This window comes from Liolophura sinensis, chromosome 11 (assembly GCF_032854445.1).
Source record: "Liolophura sinensis isolate JHLJ2023 chromosome 11, CUHK_Ljap_v2, whole genome shotgun sequence".
Classification (NCBI taxonomy): domain Eukaryota; kingdom Metazoa; phylum Mollusca; class Polyplacophora; order Chitonida; family Chitonidae; genus Liolophura; species Liolophura sinensis.
The window spans coordinates 10,434,231-10,461,293 of record NC_088305.1 but is presented as its reverse complement, the minus strand read 5'-3'; the positions used below and the strand labels follow the sequence as shown (position 1 = coordinate 10,461,293).

The window sequence follows — 27,063 nt, the reverse complement described above, 5'->3', positions numbered from 1 at the left end:
AATCTAGCTCTCACTGTTTTATCTTTATGACTGACTAAGATAAGTTGATTCCGCTTATGACAGTGGAATACTTCGCGGGCACCCCATTTCCCTCCACCCATAAATCTAAGCCTTGATATATGAGGGTTTCCCATAAATAGCAGCACCCAGGGCTTCCTTTGCTGAGGTAGTTAGCTTACCAGCGCTATAACCCAAGACCCTCTCACAAATGCGGTCACTGTGTGTTCAAGTCCAGCTCATGCTTTCTTCCTTTCTGGCCGCACGTGGGAGGTCTACCAGCAGCTTGCAGATTATCGTGGGTTTTCCCGGAGCTTCAACCTGTTTCCTCCCACCATAATGCTGGCCGACGTCGTATAAGTGAAATATTCTTTAGCATGGCGTAAAACACCAATCAAATAAATATATGAAAAGACAACTGTTACATGTAAACTGGTGACCTTTGACATGACTATGACGAACTTTTCACCTGTGACATGTCATATTGGTTTTCTCAATTGCTAGAGCAAACGCGGCACGGGCTCAAACCCGGTCGACGATCCTTTTGTGGCGCAGTTTATCGTTCTTTTGAGACCACTTGTTAACCAACAATGTTTCTACATCATATGTTGGAAAGTTCGCCAGTAACTTATCAACGGTCGCTAGTTTACGCCTGGGTAAAATACCAAAATACTAGCCGTCATCTTGAGTTTGGTGTTCAATGAATCAGTCAGTCGAACATCCTGGATAGAGGTATGATGTATGTTTCATTCCCAAGAGCCTTGAGCATTCAGGATATACAACATAACAGTTCAAGAATAAGTGTAAGCTTGGGGTTTAAATTTTTTAAGCTTCCATATGACGACGAGGAATCATTAGGCATGTGTATGTATATTATGTCTTCTTGTGGCAGGGCGAGTCCATGCTGTCTAAGTGCTGCCGTCACTGTAGTGAGACACCACCAAGTCACATTATACTGATACCGGACCAACCAGTTATGCAACCTCTCAGTGCTGAACGCCAAGTGAGGCAGCAACAAGTACCATTTTAAAGTCTTTGGTATGACCTGACCTGGGTTTATGCCGATCTCCCGACTTCGAAGCGGACGCTGTAAACATTAGGCCACCGAAACGGTCTTAAGACTTAACGATAGGTCAATGTTATTTATGATGCTGTAAATGGTAAATATCAGATAACAATTTGAGAAAATGGAAGGTATCGGTATAAATTTAAGCTGATACATCCAGTTACAAAAAATAGTACCTTGCTTAGCGGTGCTTAAAGAAAACATAAAAATTACATAAAGTTCAGATGAAAAAGTGCAAACAGATAGTTGTAAAATGTCGTCTTCAGTATGTTTCTTCGATTTCTCTTTATAGAGAATCTGAAACTTGAAAATAATGTTTGTATGGTGGGTATTTGGGACCATTTACTTTGGTCTATATTGTTTTTGTGTAATTATGTTATAAATGAGTATGTAACATATGTTTAATTAATACATTTGCACTAGTTTTTTTTTCAACTAACAAATGTGTTCTACCTGGATTTTGATCAGGTTTATGTTTTTAATATATTCATAAATTTCATCATAAGTCAGATCAAATGAGTGTGTTTGGATATTAACAAAGCATTACATTTAAATAATTTATTAGACATTCTTATTTGGAACATTATTATGCAAAGACGACATATACCAAGAGATGCATGATCCCACATGTATACTCACTATACCAACATTTTCAAACACGCTTTTCTTGTGAAGGAAAAAAACGAAAATATTATTATAGACTATATTTACAAGTTTTCACGTCCTTTCATCTGATTTTTTGCATCATTTTTGTGTTTTCTCCTCCTTTAAACTTTAAAAAGGCGACAACAAAACTGGGTCAAGCAGGGGGGAGTAACTCACTTAGATTGAGATCATGCAAAACTTGTGCTGAGCTGTGTCTATAATCGTAGTTCGTCTTCACGGTAAGAAATGGGCGTTGTTTTGTTGTCTCTGTCGTTCTCAAGCTTACAGGCTTATAATCGCTGGGGTGTGAATTTGATTGTTGGCTGAGTTTTGTAGCTTTACATGTATGATCAGTGTCTAGAAATCGCGGCTCGCAGCGTGGACAAAACGTCCTACGGGTTATATTGTAGGTGTACACCGTAGGCCTACACTAGGTATTCCCGGGACGCCTGGCACAGCTGTAAGCTCCTTAACCTGCATAAGTCTAGCGATGGTATGAGAATGAATGGCTGGGTCAGGCTAGCAAACTCCACATGGATGCATGTATAATGGGAGATAAATTTGTACGCAGCTCTTGACTCCTGTTACGTGTCGGACCGCGTGCTTGAAATATAGATTTAGCTCTACTTTACGAAGTTATTATGATGTGGCCTACGTATTAAAAAGTGTCCGTGTTAGTGTAGATATCCGCTGAAACATTCTTGATACTATTATTAACAGTGACCATAAACTGCCTCAGGTAGTTTCTTTTTATAACGCGTGTTAAGATGTACGTGCATGTATAGGTTAAACAATGAATACTGATTCTGTTTTAGAACGCAACGCATAAACGAGCTCTTCCGTAACGAAAGAATAGAACAAGCGTACATCAACCAGTACTCATTCAATAACCTATTTATTATTCACCACTCTCCCATGATAATGGGGGCCTCCGTCTTATAAGTGAAATATTCTTGAGCACGGTGTAAAACACCAATCAAACAAATAAATAAACAACAAACAATTCAACTAAGGAGCGAAATTTAAATTTTCAGTATTTAAACATAAATTCAAGATACTAAGTCGTTAAAACTTTTTGTTGAATGGCGTAAGAATATGTACAAAAAGAACATAGAAGCTGTTATTGATTGCCGTCGTACAGTGTTATTGTACAGTGACGTTGTACCTGTCTATAATACCGACGTGCAGTGGGAACGTTGCTTACGCGAAAGACAGCATCGAGGAGAGTAAAATTAAAGCAGGGACAGCAGTGTGATAGTTGGCAAATGGTCACACGCAATTGGTCTCTTTGTCAATTTACCTCAGATAGGTGTTATTTTAACTGTTCAATTGTAAATTCGTTTAAGGTAGCCCCTTAACATAAGCAGAACTGGGTAAACATATAATGCTGTGATATTAAATGCAATGGAGGCCTATTAGATTTGTTTATTTATTTGATTAATAAAAGTAATGCATTGTCTTCACATTTAACGAACATTTACATGAAAACAATGCTTAAGGCCTATGCAGTCTCACTGAACACAGTCACGGTATATTTTACAGATGTATGCATATTTGAAATATACATGTCGCATATTTCATACCGAACTAATGGAGACGTGCAGTAGGAAAATATACAAGTCGCATATTCCATGTACTGAACTAATGGAGACGTGCAATACGAAGTATGCGACACGATCGCAAGATTCTACAGTGCGTCGTTAAACACGAGTCATTTAATTCAAATATAATGACGTTATTTGTGGTGTTAGTTCCATCTGAGTTGGGGGTGGGTGTAATATTTTTAAATTATCATTTAAGATTTGAAAAGTTGTAACAGTAGGCATCTGATATAGGCAGCTAAAATTTACCCAGAATGGTAATAAATCTGTCGTGTTGCTCAATACCTTTTCAGTGGGCCGTGGTCTCGTGATTGAAGGTGCTTGCGTTTTGAACTCACAGGCACACGAGGTGCGGCGTTAGACAAGGAATTTGTAAAATTTCCCCCACTCTTATTGCTTATTACAATGTACGGTAGGTGGCGCTCCTGTGATCGATGGCGCCCCCTGTCTTAAATTCCACCAATACAGTATGCATAACTGTACCTCACATGTTGGAAAGTTCGTCAGCAACTTGTCAAAGGTCGGTGGTTTACGCCGGGCACTCTAGTTTCTTCCCCCCCATAATACTGTCCTCCATAGTATAAGTGAAAAGTTCTTGAGTTTGGCGCTAAATAAATAAATAATAGTTTTGAATCATTTTGTGTTCTTTGACAGATGGATTTCTTGATAATACTAGGAGCGACTGCCGTGATATACTATCTGGTCATGTGGCTCTACAGACGACGGACGATTGGAGAGTACTCTGATCGTTATGTCTTCATCACCGGATGTGACACTGGCTTAGGACATCTGCTGGCGCTCCGATTGGACGGGATGGGTTTTCACGTGTTCGCTGCATGCTTGACGGAAACCGGTGAAGACCGGTTACGCAAAAGTGCCTCCGATAGACTGGTTACGCTTTCTTTAGATGTGACCAATGAAAAGAGCATAAAGAATGCGTTTGAATTTGTCAAGTCGAAGCTACCCTTGGGCAAAGGTACAGTTGAAGGTCGTACAGGACCTGGGCAGTGAGGCTCTCTAGTTCTTCACCAGAGGAAGCAATATCTTACAACAGCTAAGTACTTAATAATCAAGGTTTGGTACCCTTTGTGGAGGTCTTGTGAGCTTCATTGTCTTGTAGGAAAGGGCCTGATAAAAATACTTCGAGCAATTAACAATATAATTAAAGAGGTACATTCCATGGTCAATTAACCATATCCGATCACGATTGTCATGTAGTGTGTTTGATACAAGATTGCTGTATGCATCATGAAGTTAACAAAGATGACTTTTGGTAGTTTATACACGTACTCCTGTTTTTCCACCCATAAACCTGACCTTCGGCCTTATACATGTAAGTGAAATATTCTTGAGTATTTATCCACATAATAAATAAGTGCTGCTACTTCTGGATGCCTTTGCAGGGTTGTGGGGCCTTGTTAACAATGCTGGGATTGCGGGCAGCGTTGGACTCGTAGAATGGTTGAAGAAGGAAGATTACCAGCGCACCATGGCGGTCAACTTGTACGGAGTTACAGAAACCACTCGAATCTTCCTGCCCCTTGTCCGTAACGCCAAGGGGCGTGTCGTCAACATTTCAAGTATTCTGGGCACCGTGTCGTTACCAGGGGCAGCCCCATATTGTATCTCCAAACATGGCGTCGAAGTTTTCTCAGATTGTCTAAGGTAATAATAACCCTCTCCTTTGTCTATTTTGAAGACATAAAATGACCTTCTACTTCGATGTTTAGAGGGCCTTTTCCTCTAAACATCGAGCGGTTTAAGTCAAGCGGTTTGTCAGGTTCCCAACTAAGGTCGGCTAATTTATAGTACGCATTCCGGTTTCCTTTACCTAGAATTAACCAGCCATTCTCCGCATTGCTCCCCATCAGTTGATTAAATAAATGTTAGGTTTCGTTTGTTTGAGCGGGTCGGCTTATACCAAAGACTTTGAAAATAGGACATGTTACTGTTCCACAGCTGGACTGGTTGCACCGTTGTCAGTATTATGTGACTGGGTGGGTTTTTCATGTCTGGTGTCATCGGCATGATACTTCAGTGGCGGCAGCAATTTGGCGGTATTGAATCGCTCTGCCACAAGAGAATATAGTTTACATGCACAAATCAAATGTCACCTTGTCGCCATATGACTGAAAAATTGTTAAGTACAATGTAAAACATCGGAGCATACGAGTACATTCGTTTCACTGATTCCTAACCATTTTGAATAAACAGAGGAGAGTGCTTCAAATACGGCATATCTGTCCATATCCTGGAGCCGGGCTACTTCAACACTGGAATTGCTGACCCAGACGTCATTATGCAAAACTTGCAGAGAACCTTTAATCGTTTGGATCCGAATATACACGCATTCTACGGGGAGAATTTCATATCCCGCAGTAAGTATCAATACAAAATATAACCTTATATTTTCGGATGAGGGATGCAAACAGAGATAAACGGTTCCAACCGTTGGATGGGTGTATCAGTCATGTAAGGCGAAATCACGCTTTAGGGCGAAATTTGAAGGCTATCGGTAAGACTCACGAGGTCAGTCCTATCATTTCACGCGCTCAGTCCTATCATTTGAATTATATTCACGTTGAGATGTGGGATTTCGCATTGTACATGAGCTATATCACGATTTTTTCGCCGACATGCTTTGTAACTAGACGTTTTATCTGGAATTCTTAGAAGGCCGTGGGGTACGGCGTATTTATTTATTTGATTGGTGTTTAACGCCGTACTCAAGAACATTTCACTCATACGGCCGTGGCCAGCATTATGGTGGGAGAAACCGGGCAGAACCCGTGGGAAACCCACCCGTAGGTTGCTGGAAGACATCTCCTCGTACGACCGGAGAGAAAGCCAGCGTGAGCTGGACTTGAACTCACAGCGATCAGAGGCCTGGGTCATTGTGCTGCGCTGGTACGCTAACTACTACACAACGGAGGCCTCCTACGCCCTATTAGAGTGCTTCATAAACCACTGATTTCACTAGATAACTCACAAACACAAGCGATAACTGGATTCGAACCTATACAGTCTTGTTGGGCAATGCGTGGCCGACCATTATTGAGTGGCTAGAACAATGCATTAAATAGTAAGCCATGGTATGTAGTTAAAGCCTTCAGGGTTAGCTTGTGGTTGAAATAGCAGTAGGGCCTACTCTAGCTTGAACTGAACTTTATGAATTTAACTTAAAAGAATACGGAACAAGTAGTTTTAGGGGGTGATTCGGGTGATTCAAGTGTTTTTTTTTTGTTGCACAAATGTAGAACACCTTAAAAGGTACGTATATGTAGGCGATCAAGGTGAAAACTTTTCTTTCTACTGTTTTCAGTGGAGACGACAGCCTTCCTAAAGCTGGTGACGTCTAACGCCGTTCACAAAGTGGTAGATGCCTACACCCATGCGCTTACGGCAAAATACCCAAAGTATAGATACAAGGTGGGCTGGGACGCCAACACGTTATTCCAACTGATTCGGTGGAGTCCGGAATGGTTTGCCGACACCATCTTGGGAGGAAGAATTCCTCTCCCACAAGGAATCCAGTGAAGAGACAGTTTAAGTTTGAATAGAGTGCTTGTTAGCGGCCGGCATACTCCCTGCAGTGCATGTGCCGCTCGCTAAGCTCACTTTTTGCATTACTGCCACCACTAAACAAGCTATAGTCAGCATTCATCGAAACAGTTATTTCAGGTGTCCGTTATAATCATATTGTGCATAGTTTAAATAAACGAATCTATATGCATGTATCGAGTATAACAGAGACAAAGCTTTAGACAAATTCCTGCATTATCACCATGACCATAGTGACCTCGGAGTTATTCAAGATTTCTGTATAAAATTTGCTAGTGGTGGCAGTGATATAAAGCGAAAGTAGAGAGCTACGCATGCGCTGTAAGGAGTATGGGCAACCGGTTAGAGAGTGCCGCTTTCAGCTGTATGGAACACATACATTGGCCTCTAAAAGCACTTAATGTAGCCTTCATATTCTGTACGATACCACCTATAATGAGGTACCTATTCCCACGGGATGGCGGCTCCGGTCCAAGCCGGATAGACCATTGTTCTCTTGTAATACACGAGTACTACATTACCAGTTTGCTCACTAAATGGGATCGCAAAGGTAGGAATAAACAACGATCAACACAGCTTCGGTCTCAGTTACCATAACCGGGAAAGACTCTCCATTAACTAACACGCATGCGCCAGGTTATATATAAAATATGGTAATGGTAGTATTAGAAATAGATTATACATTATATCAGTGAACTTCTCAATATGAAAGGGAAAAGGGAAAAAAACTTTGTGTACATGGTAATTTAATAATTTGTTTGATCCTTCCTAAACGTCACATCGCGATTTGATTATTTATGTATTTATTTATTTGACTTGTGTTTTACGACGTATTCAGGAATATTTTATTTTCCAGTTGCGCATCGTGATTTGATTTATGTATTTGGCGTTTTACGCCGTACCATTGCGATTTGAGTAACACATGTAAGCTACACTACCCTAAATGTAATGCACTTATGCGTTTATTTATTTATTTACATATATTATTGGTGTTTCACGCTCAAGACTTTAAAATCTGTACAATTGCGTTCATCTGTGTTTATGTATTAGTTTATATCACAAATTGCAGAAAGTGTATTTAGACTTAATACCGGTATTATTACTAGTCTGGATTAAAGTCTCATTAATGTGTGTGTTATGATGCATGTTTTTTGGTCGCTATAGAGAACACGAGGGTTCAAAACTGCCCTTGGTCAGGGAATCTGTAGATTCTTCCACAGAACTATTCGTGGAGCCGTGGTTTTTGACGCTCTTGATGGCACTCATGTTGCTGTTTTGCCCAACCGAAACTTTGCTGAAGATCACATTGTGTTGGACGGCATTGTGACGTGCTATACGCGGAAACATATAATATTGAAAGAGATGGTGAACTCAAAAGAATCAAATAAATGAATGAATCTGTGATGGAATTAATAATAAACGAAACAGATTTTCTGTACTTGATTTCACACTGTTTTCTGTATACGACATGCTTTTTACATGCATGAATGAAACAGATGATTCGATAGGTAAGCGAAAGAATCTATGGAAGTCGGATGTGGCCATGTTCTCTTTCGCACATTTGCCACAAACCTCGGAACAACTTGTATACACGACAATCGAGATTCAGACGAGAGTTGGGCGACATTCTGAGGAGATTTCAACGAGACTTCAACGATAAGCCCTTGCAAATCTCGATGATACTAGTTCATTTCTCGACCAAATCTCGTCAGATTGGATGGCTACCCGTGTAGGAACCTCCCCGTAGTGTCTAGATAACCATGTACAGATTATACGGCGTCGTTCTCGTACCTTGCGAGCATTGACCTGAAACGTACATTTTGGTGTATGGCTACACGGTACACGATCTGTTTGGACGCATAGTTTCTGAAGGTTAACTATACTCTTTAGTCTATATGGCCATTAACTATACTGTATGGCCAATTTAATGCCATAACGAATACTGGAATGAGCCAACTGATAATAAATCTATACTCATCTATACTGTACGTTAATTCAGTAGAACCTATGTATGTAGCCATTTATTGTTGGCCATTTTATGCGCGATGGCCGTATTGCCCATTTTTATTCCTCGATATATTTAATGCTTGTGGGATATATAATGCTTGTGGGATATATAATGCTTGTGGGATATGGCGATGAGTCCTCCCTGTCTACTTGTTCATCTGTTGTGCCATGTCCGTTCCATCTAGTCAGCACAACTCTTTTCATTTATTTACGGATTTTCTTGAAACGTAGAAGGTGTTTCATTGACAATACTGCAGTACATGTGCGTGAGCTTTTCATGTTTGTACGATTTCCTTTCTGTGAATTATGATTGCCTAAGTAGTCTTCCATTTGAAGATAAAATTTGGAATTGAATGAAACGAGACCTAATTAGCGACACTAAGGGTACCGCAATAAAGTTTTCAACGGGTTTTCATAACTCTTGGCAGCCATGTGAAGACATTGTGTACAGGTTTGCCTGGGGGATTTTCTGGTTCCATTCCGTGGATTATTTTCGTTAGTTGAAGATAAAATCTGGATTTCCATTAAATAAGAGCCTGTCAACGAAACTCTTTTATACTTTTCAAATGGGTTGTCCTGAAATATAATTAAAAGCGTACAGCAGTCAGAGTAAAAACTGAGCAGCGACGACAGAGTGATACCTGCCAAATGGCCAGCCGGTGATATAACAGGTGATATACGACCTCTTATCGATTTACCTCAGTTAGGGTTTTGTCCTTATGGTTCACGTAAATGCATAAATAGTAGCATATTACACGGTCCCCAGCAGCACGGCCTTGGCAGACTTTCGCCATCTTCCTTTCTTGGCATACAGCCCGATCGGCCAACTATGTCCCTTGACGTCCAAGCACAACACCAACACGATGGAACTATACATTCTACTAGAGCATGTTTATACATAAACAGAGAGATGAAAAAGCGAGGCCTCTTCTTGACCTTCACATATTTTTGTCTTAAGTACCCCAGAACCAAGACATTCACAAGCGCAGTTCGACGTTTTCAGCGTTGGGTATATGTACAGTATATGTGCTATCTGTATTTCCCTATCTTATAGCTTCCCATGCCAGGCAATCTTTATTAAATTCCTGAACACATCATTAATGGTAATGACTTCCTAGCTTTAAGGAAAACACAGCTCAAAATTGAAGTAAACTTCGACAGAAGGACGGATGACAATTATACCAAAGTCTAACTTAACGTATATCAGTTTGACTAACTGTAAACACATTCCACGGTGGGATTTATGGATCATAGCTATAGTGGCTTGGTATTCTCTGACGTTGCATCTCTCTTTTTTTGGCATTCTGCAAAATCTATCTTAATCCCATGTACCCGTTAAACGGTTTCACAAAAAGTGCAAAGGCTATGACCCAGTAAGCCGACTAGCAATTTTGTCCAGACCGTTTCCCAAAGCAAATACTTGGTAACTGATTTAAATTTATCTCTCAGGTTTTGAAAATTAGCCAAAAACCCTTAGTTATGTGTGGAGGAGGCTACGAAGAAGCAAATTCGGCCTTTTTTCGGCTTTTGGAAAAATGGGGGCGACCGCTTACAAATATCCAAGGTATCGTCAGTGCGTTAAAGTTGAGCTGCAAAAATGGAAAGAGTGGACGCACGGCGTTCGAAATACAAAACATGACAATTAAATAGCTACAAAACTGTCGCATGCATATGAAGATGGGCGATGGAGGGGGAGCCAAGACGATATAAAGTATGATAAAACTACCGAATTTTGTTGAAATCATTTATTGTAAATATATAATAAACAAAAGGAAATTCATTGTTTATTTAACTAGATTTGCTCGACACTAGTCAGACAAGAACATGGATACCAATGAAAATCCTTTATATGTTAGGCATACCACCAGATGAAATTCATACACGACAACCGGAATATGGGAGCCAACGGATTTCTGGCAAAACAACTAACACAACAAACCAACAAGTACATGTAAAACTATGATCGCGTACACAAGAAAATGAATATCCAGATATCCATAAAACGAAGCACTCTTTTGCTGAAACGATGGGTGAGTGTTTTTACTTACATGCGGCGTCCCCTTAATACTAGAAATTGTTTTTACTCCCTTTCCAAGGCAGCAAAGGTATGGAAGAACCTCGCCTGTGCTTGGAGTCCACTTCAATGTGGCAGTAACCAATGGACAACACCACAGAACTGGAGATTACCATGAAAATTACCATCAAACTATCCAGAAATATCAACAATTACCATAAAAGTTACCTTCTCCAGTTACAGAAACAGTATAAAACCACTTACACTTAATAAGCCTGATACCACTAACATTCACATGCTTCCGACCATATTTTGGCACGCCATAATCGTAATATACCCATTTCTTACGAAAAATCGTCCTGCAGGTAGCCTACTAACTTTCCATTACACAAATTACCACACACCATATTTTCTGACAAAGAAATGAAAGCTGAATGTTAAATGTACAACAACACTAAAGGAGGTAGGCTGGTTCCCAACTTGCAGTTATTATACATTCTCGAAGAGCCTTTAAAGTGGTCAAGGTCTAATGGTCATCATTAGGTGTACCTAATGTTTAAAACCTACAGCTAACTGTAGCCTACTACAATGCAGATATGACAAAATGCTGGACACTTGCTTCAGTTAGCGCGCCTACTACCAGCTGTTTCAGACTATCTGCTAAAAGTCAGTCTAATGGCAGATCAACTTTACACAAGAACCCCCATAAATCTGGGAATTTTACAAAAAAAGTTATGACACTTGCACATTTTCACTCTAAATGTAATGAACATCTTTTCAAAATGAAAAAAATCTAGAATTTTATCAATACACGGAACTGCAAGACGAATGTATTATGTAGCATGAACAAGTCCCCTGATACTTTAATGTAGGGCTTAACATGACGTAACATCTCATTTTTTTTTTCATTAGCTACATGTACAATGGAGTCAGCACCAGAATTCAAATGGCAGACAGCCATTAAGATTGGAACCGAGCAATATGTCCATCATATGTCCCAGCCTTTTTTAACTTCTGTACAGTCAATAAAATATGCAGTATATAATTCTCATACACATAGCTCTTATTTACATCAAAACTGTACAAGGGAGTTTCAAAATGAATGCTACACTGTATTCCAATCCATAAACGTGTGAATTTAAAAAAAACAGAAAAAAAAAGCTACCATATAACCATGATATGGTTCAAGTATGCTGAAAAAATATTGCAGATTAAGTTGCTGGCTATGACTTTTTAAAAAAAAATAAAATGATATTGTTTAAATTTAATACTGGTGAATTTGCAAGGAGTACCTATTACGAGTATCACTCAATATGTTGTTAAACATTAAAACCAGAATTTGGTTGAAGCCTTATTCGAATCACAAATTATTAGTTCAAGTGTGTAACAAGCTATAAACTTGTTTTGGTTTCGCCGATTTCTTTCAGCCTAATGAAATAAAAAGTTTACCCTCGATTACATGTACCCATTTTAAGTGAAGGCTTCAATTCAATATTAACAGCGTTAGAAAAACTGCAAAAAAGAAATAAATAATTGCAATAAATAACATGAACATACTTGTTTCACTTGGAGCATGCCATCCTATTAATGTTATCAATTTATCACCAAGTTTTTATATCAGACATGTACCACACAGCAGAATTAAATTTCACACCTGAAATACATTATTTCATCTGTGTCAGGTCGTCACAACTAAATGTAATTCATAAAGTATATTTCTTACCATTTTTTTCAAAAACGCTACATTTCCACTTGAACAGCTCAAAAAGTAGCCCTTCAGATGCCTTTGTCTTGCTTACACTATCCACAGTAAATTAATTGTCCCATTAATAATGATGAGTGTGCAGGCTCAGATCAAAATGAACACAGAAACCAGCATATTACTGTACACAAAATCAACTGTTTAAATTATAAGTATTTCACACCTTTTAACAGTTTGGTACAAATGGTTAAGTGAATTCTTTGGAATACAGGTACTGATACCGATTCCTGCAGTTGAGTTAATCTATATATTTTACTGCCCATAACTGTTCTTGAGTGTGAAATACCTGCATTTCAAGACAAGTGAACATAATTCACTTTATTCCTGGTCATATCGTTTCCGCATTTCAAACTAATATATGGTGTATATATCTGTAATATATGTATCAGGTTCAAACATTTAAGTCATCAAAAAAAAAAAAGTCAAAATATATGAACGTACATGTACAAGCATAAAACTTGGCAACAACGTCTCATAGAACTGTTACACTTAAATCCCAGTTAAAATTTGAAAATCATTTCACTTTACCATGTTCTTGAACTGTATGTGCTTTTAACATATAATGAGTAATCCATCATTACTTGTAGTGAGGTGACCATTAACAGAAAGCAGACAAATCCTCCTCTTACACCCCTCAAAATATACACTCAGTACAGTAAGGCCTTTGGGGCAACTCAAATAGGAGTTACCATGGCACCCTAATCAGACAGACAGATCACACGGACTACAACATCGTCAAGTAGGTTATCTATCAAACAAGGGCATATCAGTCAAAGGATTGCACCAGGCAGTTCAGTTAAAGATTTGTGAACTATTTACATTATGCACATCTGTCAACCTTGTCAGTTGAACATGGACTACCTGGAAAAACTCAGTCAAAGCACATATCCATTGGCTAAAAGGGTATACTTGAGTGTATGTCTACCCCACGACACTGCAGTTCAGTGAACACATTAATCCAAATGCCACCCATAAAACACTTGGGCAAGGTGCCCAACCTTTTCCATGTAAAATAAGGCAAGTCAAGTATCGAGTGCCAACAACAGTTTCTCTGCTTCACATTTCTCTCTTTCCTGGGCACCAGTCAGTCCACAGCAACTGGAAACAAACACATAGGCACGATGACTTCCATCCTGTTTCAGATCCAGAGATTAAAACATTCCATCTAAAGTTTTTAAAACACACACCGTCATTCACAGCCTCCCTCCCAAGTTGTATGAGAGTCCTGAATTATTGTCTTTGGGAAGGTTTTTACCAGTCCGCCTACCCGTCTTTCTGACAATATAATTCTTTGAGAGCCTTCAACTCTTCTATTAATGTCTTGTTCTGGTTCTCAAGGACAGCTACCCTGTTTTCTAAACACTTCACATAGTCTTTCTTTTTCCGCCTACATTCCCTGGCAGCATCCCTGAAAGTAGATACATTGCACTGGTAAGTTAATCGTGTTTACATTAGATATAATGATAAGTGCATCTATCAAGGAAATTAACCTGACAGATAGCTGGAGTACTCCTCTGAATTATGATTAAATCCTTTTTTTTATTTATTTGATTGTTTCAACATCATATCCAAATATTTTTGACTTGTATGATGGCAGTCAGTTGTACGGGTAGAGGAAACGAAAGTTGCTTGGTAATCAATAACCTTTGGCATGTTAATGCTAGCTTTCTCATCTGCGACATCAAGATATGCACACCTATTTTGGTGGTAGTGAAGTGGTCTTCCACAAATGTTAAGACTGAGCAAAGCCATGCCATTAGGATTGCGAAAAGGCCATATGAACGTCGTCAACCGCTTACTCTCACGACACTGACGAGTGAATTCACAAATTCCCTGAGCAAGACAGGGATTTAGTACCATTTGCAGGATACTAACATCATAACATTGATCTGCACAGATGTCCGAATGATAGCAAGGGAGGTAACTTTATATTCTTTAATAATAACACTGTAACTTTGTTATGACCTGACCCGGTTTGATTCGAGGTCTCCAGGCTTCCAGGCCATTCAACAAGCCTGTCAAATTAATACCACAATCAAATCAGTCTTCTGTTCGAAAAACTATTCTAACAGCAAGAGTTTCCTACAATATTCAGGGTCTACTATACCAGTTTAGTCTACACTTCACTTTCACTACACTTTTACTTTGTAAGTGTGGAAGAATTTGTAGATAAAATCCGACAGCCATGACTTGCACTTAACATATGTAAATTTAACAACATATGTAAATTTAACAGCACTTTAACAACAGTAAATTCCATCCAATCTGTGATATCACTTGTACATCAATGCTATTCCCATAACGATTTATGGTCAACGGGCAACATAGTACTTGCATATTGCCACGGAACAATGGTCAATCCAGTTTGGGCCCCGACAACATTGCGCAGGACACAGCTATCTCATCGACAGGTATTTCATGGTTTACTAGAGCACTAATACATCATCTCTGTTGGTGAACAAGCCGCTCAGAACTTTAACCTTTCACTCTTTTAGACAATACCTGCAGATGACAAATTTTTAACAGCCATATTTTGAATGTATCATGTATGAATCAAACTGTTTTACCTGTTCTTTAATAACCGGAGTTCTCGTTTCCTTGCTGCCTCCTCTGACATTTGTTGTTGACTGGCAATGGCCCCGCCTGCTGTTGTCATGACAACTCCCTGGGGTAAAGCACCTGATGTAGCTATCTGATAAGCCTGGACATTCGTACCACCCACTAAAAGCAAACAATTCAGAATCAGACAAAAAAAAAAAGAAACACAATGTTAATCTAGACATCGTGGTGCACACTGGCTAAAACTTCCTAAAGTAAATGACTTGTTGCTGTAATATATGTTTGTATATATCATAATACCAGAGAGACTCACCATATCAGCATTTAGCTGAAGGATAGTGTTTATTTCTGTTTTAACATATCACAAATTCTCCACATTTTCAGGACCTAATTAGCATTCAAGTGTCCACTGTCAATGACGGAAAAAAAAAAAAAAAAAAAATGCGCACACACGTATTGATCCAAAAGGTAATCACCATGTTTATCCCATTTCTTCCCAATGCTATAGCTACAAGCATCTTGTCATATGGACTTTTTCCACTCTGAACTTGTTCTAGCTTTACACCTTCAGTCAGCAGTTCTATAGCTTGGTTATGTTGCTCACAATGACCAAGATCTATCAAAGGGAGGTAATTCTTTCCCAATCATATCTGACACCAGCCAATCTGTCTAAAGAGGACATATTTTTTATTTCGACCTCTAAAGGTGGATGGTAGCTAAATATCCCTATGAATAAGGGTAATACTTCTACAATTATTGTCTAAAACAAATTAACAAAAACAAAATGAAAAATTATTAACAAAAACTACAGAAAAAAATTCACTTGCCCACACCTGGGATGTAAAACTGCCCATCTGGTCCTTGCGCATACTGAACGATGGTGGCTCCAGCTGTTGATCCCGGGGAGGAATTGACAGCATTTGTCATAGTTAGTGTTTGTAGTCCTTGGGTGACCAACGTGCCGTCAGGGTGGGTTGTGATCTGTATTGTGCCTGGAATTACTAAAGTATTATAGAAATAAGGTCAAAGCAACAACACTGCACATACTCTACATTACAGCAGCTAGAAATACTTTTACAATTAGGTACATAGAAGATTGTTGATAAGAATTATGGGAAAAAAAAAGAACGATAAACACACAAAAACACACGCATGCAGGCACGCGCGTGCACACACACACACACGTGCACACACACACACACCAGAAAAACCATAACAGGAGATAAATTCCAGCGCATTATTTTGTTGAACTAAAATTGTAACATCAAATAAGAACGTTGTTATAGAACAGGAGTATAACACATCATCCAGAGACATAGGATACTGTTACACAGGATAAAACTAAATACTGTCTATGACGTAAAACTTGTCCATGACGAAGTTCCTCAATTCGCTCATTTCTACGAGTTCTACTGATCTCACAAAAGTGTTATGAGGTTTTTCTGTATTAAATGTAGGATGACACACTCTAGGAAAGATGTAAATTTTAGCGCCAAATGTAATATCTTTACTTATGACAGTAACCTTAGGACGGTCACAGTAATCTGATTACTAATGTACTACCTGGAGAAGACTGGTACCGAACTGCATCCCCTGCACTTAAATTTGTAGCTGCTTCTGACGTCTCCGCACCATCCTGGCTCTGACTGCTGTTGGATTCTTCCTCTATTTTAGCCACGCCTGGGATAGCTGAGGTTTCTGACGAGGACAACTCATTGAGGATTTTCCTGAAATGCAATTGTCAATTGTAAAATGGGGGCATTTGTTTTTAAGCACAAAAATAAATATGGCAAAAATTTTGAAGTACTAGCTACCTGTATGATGGCCTTCGTGCTAAAATTTCTCGTCTTCTTCTCCCATCTGGATCATCAGACAGGTCTTCATCAACAGCAGTAACCTATTAAGCAACACAGAATGAATGTCACACATACACACACACATTCAAGTGGATAATATATAAACTACATAACCCTTCATTTACTTACGTACTAATGACCTAAAATTTTGCTCAACGCCGTCAGCCAAACCTAACATGACAAACCGGACGATCTACAAGAACATTCAACAAGCTGATCTTCATTGCCAAACAGACTTGGCAGTAACACAGCAGGAGGAGAGTCCCCTACTCAAACTATGAGGACTGTAAAGTCAACATAGGATGGTTGGACACGGGCGTGTCAAATGTGCAGGACTTCACCCCAACTGCTATGTCCTCTTCTGCTTAGCAGTGCAAGGTTTGGAAGCTTTGTGGCAGATGGTAATCTCGCTTAAGTCAGATCTAGTCTCCTTAGACTAGATCTTTGGCCTCTCCTGTCTCTGTAAAAGACCTAAAGTAATATTCTAATTCAGAAGCCTCTCACTGATGAGGTCGCTATGAGTTCAAGTCCAGCTCATGTTGGCTTCTCTTCAATTGTGCATGTATGTGGGAAGGTCTTCCAGAAACCTGCTGATGGTCACGGGTTCCCCCCGGGCTCTGTCCCGTTTCCTCCCACCATAATGCTGGTCGTCATTGTATCAGTAAAATATTCTTGAGTACAGCAGTTTTCACTGGGTTTTGATGGAATTTATTACTTTCATTTACTCTCAATGTTAATTTTTTTTAAATCCCTATATTTTTCACTGACGGAATAAAATAAAAAAAAACATTTCTCCACTGACCTACCATACATTTTTTTTTATAGGGTTGGATTATCTCCAATAAAGAATTTTCAAAGGATGACCTGACCATAACATGGAGCAGATATTAGATCAATAGTGAGACTGGTTTTCAAGCAGATTAAATTAAAATAGAAATATGAGGGAGTTACAATTAAGCACTGGGTGTACTATTCATGGCACGATGACAGATGAAGAACTCACCCAAAAATTAAATTAAATACTGGTATTAATTTGTTGTGGTTGACACCATGCTCCAGAATTTTCAGGTTACTCGGTGGAAGAATAGTGGACTGCTCAAAAGGAATCATCCACTTTTTTTCGCCATTAAATGGAACATGTTTATGGGTGAATACATTTTCCAGCAAGATGGATACTACACTATAGGCTTCGTAATCACCTTTGCTTTACTGTACATAAAAAAGTCTTCAGAAACCTACTCTTTCGACAGTCAATGACATTGCGGCTGTCATACTTCCGCTGGGGCATTTTCAGCCAATCAATGATCGTCCCTTGCATCGTGTATTTCCTTGTTTCGAAGAAAATGCATGTAGGCCTATGCTTGGATCCAATTTTTTCCTTCACACAACATTATACAACAGCCATAAGCAGTTCTATGAACAGTGATCGGTGTACTTTTATTGAAACAAACAGGCAGCAGAAAGTCACTGTGCTATCAGGCAGTAGACCTACTGGTGATAGCGAAAGAGGCCAAAAAACCGATCGATGTAGCCTATGTTGTTTCATCAGTCTATTTTGCCTCAAAATGATTGTCTCCCTTATAACCCTTAACACGTCGATGTGCAGGGAGATATTTCTTTGCACCAGCACTTCTACGTCTAGTCTGAAACATTCCATACACCACATAATTTTGATTACAGCCATATCCCATTTTTCTTTGAACTCCTGTCAGTGTCAATAACGGAGGTGAAATCTGATTGGACCACAAATCGCGCATATTTATGAAGGAAAGTTCAGGACTTTGTAGAGTTAATGTGGCTCAGTAAATCAAGGTAGATGACGTTGGACATTGCTAGCTTGATTAAATGAAGATTGGGTGAAGGAAACTTACAGCAAATAGATTTGCCCCACAAGCCTGTGTAAAAACTTACCTGTATTGTTTGAATGTTTGGACCAGCTGTATGAATTACAGAGGGCTGATTTGATTGGATGACAGACTGCACCTGCACCGGTTGGTTAGGAATGGTTACATGAACGACTGGAACTCCCTGTGCATTGGTTTCCACATCCCCCGATTGGGATACCGCAACATCGGACATGGTTTATCTGAAATTCGGGCAACATTTGAAATACATTTGTAATTCACCCATGTTAATTATCCCTTGTGAAGAATGACTGGTTGGTATTTAACTCCATATTGGCAGTATTTCAAGCATATTGTGATGAATCCACCCCAAGCTTTGTGTGTTAGCTGTGGTTTAACATCACTCTCAACATTATTTCAGTCATATTAATTATTTTCTAGTCATGATGCAAGCACTACTTCTCACAATGTGTTTGTGTGATCTGCCTTTTTCAAATGAACATAATAAAACTGAATATTACATGCATAGCTTTACATCAAGCAAACTATACAGTAACAATTCTGAAAGACAGCCCGAATCAGAGGCCACACCATTTCCTTAGTAACGCACGCCAAGAATTGAAAAAACTGTTCCAGTAATGCTGAAAGATTTTTAACATTTTCATCTTTCCAAAAACATGAGTATTTCTACACTGTCAGTAGGCATTTAGAAAGATTACAATACTTGAGAATGAGCTTTCACTGCTCCCAGCACACAAACCTAAATTACAATCTTGTTCTTTCTCTGCTGACGTTTGTTCGTTGGTCAAATAGATTTTCATGGTTATTTGGTTGGCTGGAGTTATCTCTTGACAACTTCATCTTTGCAGCTGTAGTTTGCATACATTCCGTAATGATTTTCATTAAAGTGAAAAGTCACAAACTATTTATACATAGACAAAAATGATGTAGGACACAGTTATCACAGAAATAAATGTGAAAAATTCCATGAAGTTCTGAGAGCCAAAAAGTGGTAGTTCAGCACTGGGGATATGGCAATGATGGACAATTCACTCCAAGTAACCATGTTGTAGAAGACCTTATGACTTTTGCCAATCAGTAGCGCTGAAAGCGTCATGCGATAATTGGCTGTAGCGTTAAAAAACCTATTCACTTCTCAATTGTCAGTATGGTTTCTTATACTGGATAGACAGATACCGATGTAATAAATTGGATTTTCCAGTTCGTTTAAGTGTTAAACTGATGCATTTTGAACCACACATTTACGAGCTGGGAACTGAGAACGGCTGCTAATGTCACAATATGTACATGTTGGGCAGGATACTGCAGTAACTTGTCAGGGGTGAGCTGGCAAGAAAACCGCCTTGGGAGAGTTGTTGCTTGAAAAAAAATATTGTGACTTTTCATTCTTTTTTCCAGAGCAAAGTCAAATTTATAGTGAAAATATCTTCTCAAGATCTGAATGAAAGGGTCTGTTATCAATCAAAAGGTCCTGCTATGTCCCCTGAAGTAAGTATAGCCAGCTAGGTCAAATGCTTACACTCATGACCAGCTAGGTCAAATGCTTACACTCATGAAAGACAAGGACGGACCGCTGAAACATGAGTCTGGCGTCCACGAACATCATCCTGACGAGTGCCAAACTAAAAGAAAGATCGGGTCTTTGAACACAGACCAGAGTTTTTACTTTTTGGTTGGGTGTCAGGTGTTTTTGTTTGTATTTTCTCACTGTCACATTGTTCAATATCTATGGTATGGGAGAGCTTATAGGTTTTGTGACGTCACTCTAGATAGCTATAACATCACAAAATGGTGTCGCCAAATGAGTGGCTAGGTACCGACAATTGTTTGCTATTTATTTTGTTGATAAGCTGTGTAGAATTTTTAAAATATTTTCATACCATTTCTGGAATACTAATTTATAAATTAATTCATCTTTAGTGGCTGACTATATGTTCACTTTAACTATAAAAATCATTGATCTAAATGCCATACACATTCCCCTTGTTAATTAAGACACTTTATCTGGTGTGTACCAGCCAGTTTCTTGGAAGTCTAATGTGTATGATCAGGTCTCTAACTGTACTCATTTATATATACAAATGCTTCAATGAAATATGCTGTTTAATTCTATGACCTCATGTGAGTTATGATCTACAGATTTGTGTTGCCTTCTCAGATGGTAGGCACACATCAAAGCTATCAAACTGACACATTAACATTCTTAAATTTGTCAATGTACAAGTGAGCATAAACAGTGTAAAACCGACCGTGCATTGATGTTTAATTCAATGGATTTACACAGAAAACATTTACCGGTGAATGGTAATATTTGAACGAAAGAGATTAGAAATGGAACAATGTCACAAAGAACAATGAAGCTTGAAAGGTTTAATGAGCTATGAAACAGAACAACAGAAGAAACAGCTTTCAAAAAAATATGACATAAAATAATCCTTCTCTGCCTGTTACAACTTTGTAAGCGATGCTCATACAGTACAGCGTTCATCCATTTAATTCTAGTACTATCACGTGTTCTTCCGGGTTCGCGTTTTGTCTAAATGGCAGAAACATTGGATTCGAAAGGGGTTTTCTTCACTAGGGGGTACCAAAAAATCAAAACAGAACAAATTTACTACACTGTCAGCTGTGTGTGCGAGTGTGTGACCTGGTGTTGACGTTTGCCTGAACGAGGTCTATTCTCACCGAGCACATTTCGTCTACTTCAGCCGGTGATTTCGCTAAAGTGTTCCGACGACGCTTTCTGGTAGGGGAAATTTTCAAACATATATCACCGTGATTATTCCTTGAATTGTCCACCACGTTGTGCACCATGCTTGATTGTTGTTGTTAGTCAATCGAGTACTTACCAGTTACGTACTTTTCGTCACCAACTTTGCCGCAACAGGAGTGGATGAATTCGTAAGATACGTAGCAGCCACGTCAAATTACACTTGCAGCGTCACAGCTTCGAACAACAAGCCCACTTCACACGCTAGGCATGCAAAAATCATTCCGCCGTTGGCTCATTCAAACGGCTGATTGGTCAATCATCAGAAATGACGTCAGTTTGAACCCGTTACTCGAACTATTTCATGTCTTGAAGAAGAAGGCATAAATGTTCAGAGTGTACTGCATCTAACTGTATAAAAATATCACTGAGCAGTTTCCAGTTGTGTACAGGGTTAACTGATGACACAGCTGTTGGTTATATCCACTGATTGATAAACCATGGGCGCGAACTATGACTCACCGCGCATAGATTTTTGGAGTAAAAAGGCAAACGGGCTATACCATTTGTAGGGAGGATAAGCCATGTTCTGTGAAAGATAATAATACAAACGTCACGAAACACATGACACGTTTGTTTTTTTTCATTAAGATGTCTCGAAACAAAGCTTTCTAGATTATAGTTATGCGGCGTATATATTAATTAAAATGACACAAAGCATTGGTTTGAATATTTGGTCTGCGCACTACCCCCTTGTGTGAATATTCTATTTCCATTGTCTGAACCACTCGGTTGTAACACCGAAGGAATTCACAAACGTGTAAAATGGATAAGAAATACATAGAGAAGAAAACAGGCGTCAAAAATTCAATTCTGATCTTAATTTCAGTTGAGAAGGGACACAACGCACCTGTGTATGTGTGTGTACACATATGTGTAAAAAGGCAAATATCTTAGATTAATCTTGTAATACTACCCTATTGAAATAAAATTATTAAACACAGCATATACAATAACATATCCACAAAACTTACATACCGGCACTTCCAAGTCGCATTTTGACTGCATGTAGAAATGTCTAAATATAGGCCTATGAATGCTATGACTGGTCGCGAAAAGAAATATTTAATTTGTTCATAATAATCAAAAATATGATGTGACAGTATATGCAGAGTAAACTGGCCATCTTTTGTTTCAAACAGTCTAAAACCATGAGCAAAGCTAATGAGAAATATAGTTTCAGCAGTATTTCTGGGGATATATATTTCAGTTTTGAGCTTTTTTAATTTAAAAGAAAAGAAGTACACTACAACATATTTATATGTACTGGAAAAGTATGCCTCTTTAAGTTAAAAAAAAGTGTACCTTAAAAAATTTTAAAAAAAAAGAAGAAAAATTCGTCTGATTCCATCCCCTTTTCCAAATAACCAAGGTTCTAATTTCTGTTGTTTCTGCTTTTTAAAAACAAGCAGAGCCATAACAACCTGACTGCGAATGGCAATCAGTTCAGCCACATTTACTGATCGCCCCTTCCGCTATTTGAAGAACCATAGTGCGAGATTTGGTTTTATAGATGTCTGTGTTTAGGAGACGCATTGGTTTTCTCCTGGCAAGATTTCCATTTTTAGGAGATGCGATGGTTTTTTCCTGGCAAGGTTTCTAATTTTAGGAGATGCGATGGTTTTCTCTTGACAAGGGCATCTATGTTTAGGAGACTCGATAGTTTTCTCCTGGTAAGGCTTGTATTTTTAGGAGGTGCGATGGTTTTCAACTGAGAAGAGTTCTATTTTTTGGAGATAGATGGGTTTCTCCTGATAAGACTTCTATTTTTAGGATATGAATTGTTTTCTCCTGGGTAGATTTCTATTTTTAGGAGATGGATGGTTTTCTCCTGGCAAGGTTTCTGTTTTTAGGAGATGGATGGTTTTCTCCTGGCAAGGTTTCTGTTTTTAGGAGGTGGGTGGTGTTCTCCTGGCAAGGTTTCTGTTTTTAGGAGATGGATGGTTTTCCCCTGTCAAGGCATCTATTTTTAGGAGATAGATGGTTTTCTCCTGAGAAGATTTCTGTTTTTAGGGATGTATGATTTTCTCTTGGCAAGGTTTCTAATTTTAGGAGATGCGATGGTTTTCTCTTGACAAGGGCATCTATTTTTAGGAGATTCGATGGTTTTCTCCTGGTAAGGCTTGTATTTTTAGGAGGTGCGATGGTTTTCAACTGAGAAGAGTTCTATTTTTCGGAGATAGATGGTTTTCTCCTGATAAGACTTCTATTTTTAGGAGATGAATGGTTTTCTCCAGAGAAGATTTCTATTTTTAGGAGATGAATGGTTTTCTCCAGAGAAGATTTCTATTTTTAGGAGATGAATGGTTTTCTCCAGAGAAGATTTCTATTGTTAGGAGATGGATGTTTTTCTCCTGACAAGGGCTTCCATTTTTAGGAGATGAGTGGTGTTCTCCTGGCAAGGTTTCTATTTTCAAGAGATGGATGGTTTTCCCTGGCAAGGTTTCTGTTTTTAGGAGATGGGTGGTTTTCTCCCTGTAAAATTTTTATATTTACGGATGCGATGTTATTTTTTTAGGTATAATTTCTATTTTTATAGATGTGATGGTTTTCTCTTGGCAAGGTTTCTACTTTTAGGAGATGAGACAATATCTTCATTGTAAAGTTTCATCTTTTTGGAAAAGTGATGGTTTCATACTGGCAAAGTTACCACTTGTGGGAATGACGATGGTTTCCAGGTGGCAAGGTTGCTACTTTTGGAAATGCCATTTTTTCTTCATAGCAATACTTCGTGTTTTGGAAAATGTGATGGTTTCATTCTAACTTTTGTGAGATATCAAGGTGTCCTACCGAATATGATGGTTTCTTCCTGACCAGGTTTCTAATTTCTTGCGATGGCTTCCTCCTGACAAAGTTTTGCAGGCCACCTATTCAGGCCTATAGTGGCCTCCTGTGAGAGGACACTGGGTCCCTGGACGATCAAGTTGCTCTCTCTCTCTCTCTATTCAGTTAAATAAAATAACCTGACTTAATATGCTATGGTTGAAGCATCTGTCCTTTCAATTTCACAGGCATCAACTCTACTTGTCGGCCACGTCAGGAAATCAATTTTATGTCAGCCAGGCGATTAAGTTTAAAAGAAACGACAACACCAGACCAAATGAATATACGCATTAATGAAGTATCCCACGGGAAGTTTAAAAAAACTTTACTCTATTGCACAATTGAAATATTCCAGTTTAAAGTAACCAAATCGCGCGCATTTAGACCGTTGAAAAGCCACCATGTTATCAGGTTTTACCAGTCAGGCGGGAGTTATGTCTATATCCGAGGACTCCGCATATGTCACCAGGTCCTGTTTTACCTTTTAACAATATGTCCATGGGGTACGAGTCATGCGACATTTCCGGTTGCTCTGATTTATAGATATATCAAGCACGCCTAACAAATGTCCGTGGCCAAAGGTATGTTTCCACCCCTCTTCTCTAATAACTGGGGTTATAACGTTTATTGTATTTTCCTTTGTTGAATGCTCTGAAACTGACGTTCTATTTGTTTCTAGAAGTCGTATAGGTTTCTCTTCCTCTACAACTGGTTGTGAAAATTTATTTGTTTTTATCATAAATGTTTGGTCTTCGAATAAAACCAGGGTGATATAAGGTGTAGAAGTTAGAACTGCCATAAAATTGAACAAAGACCTGGCCAAGATGCCCACAAAAACAGCACTAACCTAGAGCTACCATGAACTGGCCTATTGAAATATTTATTTATTTATTTATTTAACTGGTGTTTTATGCTGTACTCCAGAATATTTCACTTTTATCACGGTGGCCAGCATTTTGGTGGGAGGAAACCCGGGCACAGCCCGAGGGAAACCCACCACCATCCGCGGGCGGTTGGCCGACCATCCCACGCACGACCGTAAAGGAAGCCAACATGGACTGAACTTAAACTCACAGCGACTGCATTGGTGAGAGGCTCATGGATCAGTACGCCGTGCAGGCATGCTAACCACCTCGGCCGCAAAGACCCCTGCTGTTAAAATAAGTTGCCGTTATTGAAATAACTATTACAATTACAAACACTATTTCAGTAAGGCCTTCCATTTCCACACATTTTGAAATAATTATTTCAACTTTTCAAGGGTTCTTTATCTGTACGATATGAATTCAACCGCTGTTTTATTCTTTCGGTTAATCTCATTTGCATATCATCTTATATCTGCTTCTGGATGAGTCACCGATTGTGACAATTAATTTCGCATCTTACATGTGATGATTGCCAAGTGGAAGAATCTGTAGATCTCTTTTGGCTTAGTTGCAATAAACTCGGACCATCTCGAATTAAAATGCGACAGCGAGTAACCCCACTCAGTGTGAAATAGCTTTTAGAACACAACTTGCATGCTGACACCAGACGAGAACAGGTCCAAAATGTTCCAGCCAGTTGTCGATTTCTTTGCGTCTTCCGGGAGATTTTATTTCTTATTTTGCAGAATAACTTTGAATCTTCTTTATCTTCCTTATAGCTACTTTGCGAATAGTGTAAATGTATAGTGTGAAATCAGTACCTTTAGGGAACTGGCGCACGCCGGTAAGCCGGAAACGCCAAAAACCTTACTGAAATAAGCATTTCAAGAAAGGTTGCTATGACAAACCTGTTGTTTGCGTTCAGCTTATATAATATGCTTATTACCCCACATGTGTCTCCGAACATGAAACACTCAAGGATTTTCAACCTATATGACGACAGTCAAGTTTATAGCTGAAGGAAACTGGAGTTCCCGGAGTAAGGCCGAGCCATTATACTGATACAAGTCAACCAGTCGCTGCACTACCCTTAGCGCTGAACGCCAAGCGAAGAAGTTACAATTTCCTCTTTTAGGTCTTGTGTGACCCGACCCAGGATTGAAGCTGGATCTACCGCCCCCAAAGCGGACGCTCTAGTTATCGGGGCCGATCACACTGTGTCAGGACGTTTGTCAGATAGCGGGCTAGTTGGTGTGACTGTGTCAGGACATTTGTCAGATAACGGGCTGGGGTGGAAGGTTTCCTGTTAGTTCGAGTTATTCTCACCGACCACGCGATCTAAGTCATATTAAAACGATTAAGTCTGGTGCATTGCAACCATGAAGTGAGATAGATGAAATAAATGGAATTTAATTCAACATATTGCTTTTTAATGCTGTGAGTTACAATGTTACACACAACGCACTGCATTATAAATCCAATGCAATACAAACAGAACAACACACGCAAACATTACAATGCAAAATAATACTCAACGGACTAAACATTAGGTATTTTGATACTGTCTCTAAACGTCAGCACAGCAGTAATGCTGCATAGAGGTAGAGCCAAAACGTAAATATTGACCATTTCGGTGGCCTAATGGTTATAGCATCCACTTCGAAGTCGGGA

At 39.0% G+C, this 27,063-nt stretch overlaps 2 protein-coding genes across 6 annotated transcripts; one reads left to right on the top strand and one right to left on the bottom strand.

Annotated features, from left to right (window-relative positions):
- The first annotated feature begins 1,893 nt into the window (after positions 1–1,893).
- On the top strand, positions 1,894–6,846 carry LOC135477855 (17-beta-hydroxysteroid dehydrogenase type 6-like). Its single transcript, XM_064758060.1, has 5 exons — positions 1,894–1,947; positions 3,964–4,285; positions 4,713–4,974; positions 5,524–5,687; positions 6,632–6,846. The coding sequence occupies exons 2-5, from the start codon at positions 3,964–3,966 to the stop codon at positions 6,844–6,846; spliced, it is 963 nt and encodes a 320-aa protein (XP_064614130.1). The 5' UTR covers positions 1,894–1,947.
- A 5,856-nt stretch (positions 6,847–12,702) lies between these two features.
- On the bottom strand, positions 12,703–21,865 carry LOC135477433 (cAMP-responsive element modulator-like). 5 transcript variants are annotated; one of them, XM_064757531.1, is made up of 7 exons: positions 21,783–21,865; positions 18,980–19,154; positions 17,027–17,109; positions 16,776–16,939; positions 16,040–16,213; positions 15,221–15,374; positions 12,703–14,061 (listed from the first exon to the last, which is right to left on the bottom strand). In XM_064757531.1, exons 2-7 carry the CDS (start codon positions 19,145–19,147, stop codon positions 13,917–13,919), a joined length of 888 nt encoding a protein of 295 aa, XP_064613601.1. In that variant the 5' UTR covers positions 19,148–19,154; positions 21,783–21,865; the 3' UTR covers positions 12,703–13,916. The 5 variants fall into 5 exon arrangements, with proteins under 5 accessions (XP_064613601.1, XP_064613604.1, XP_064613605.1 ...); XM_064757534.1 differs by having other exon boundaries at positions 16,046–16,213; XM_064757535.1 differs by having other exon boundaries at positions 16,040–16,204.
- Between the last annotated feature and the right edge of the window lie 5,198 nt (positions 21,866–27,063).

Bases quoted from the DNA above. Each gene is read 5' to 3' on its own strand.
- LOC135477855 (XM_064758060.1), top strand. From the start codon at position 3,964: ATGGATTTCTTGATAATACTAGGAGCGACTGCCGTGATATACTATCTG. The intron at 4,286-4,712 runs GTACAGTTGAAG...ATGCCTTTGCAG, and splicing joins GAAGCTACCCTTGGGCAAAG to GGTTGTGGGGCCTTGTTAAC. The intron at 5,688-6,631 runs GTAAGTATCAAT...TACTGTTTTCAG, and splicing joins GGAGAATTTCATATCCCGCA to TGGAGACGACAGCCTTCCTA.
- LOC135477433 (XM_064757531.1), bottom strand. From the start codon at position 19,147: ATGTCCGATGTTGCGGTATCCCAATCGGGGGATGTGGAAACCAATGCA. The intron at 17,110-18,979 runs GTAAGTTTTTAC...GTTGCTTAATAG, and splicing joins CAAACATTCAAACAATACAG to GTTACTGCTGTTGATGAAGA. The intron at 16,940-17,026 runs GTAGCTAGTACT...ATTGCATTTCAG, and splicing joins GCACGAAGGCCATCATACAG to GAAAATCCTCAATGAGTTGT.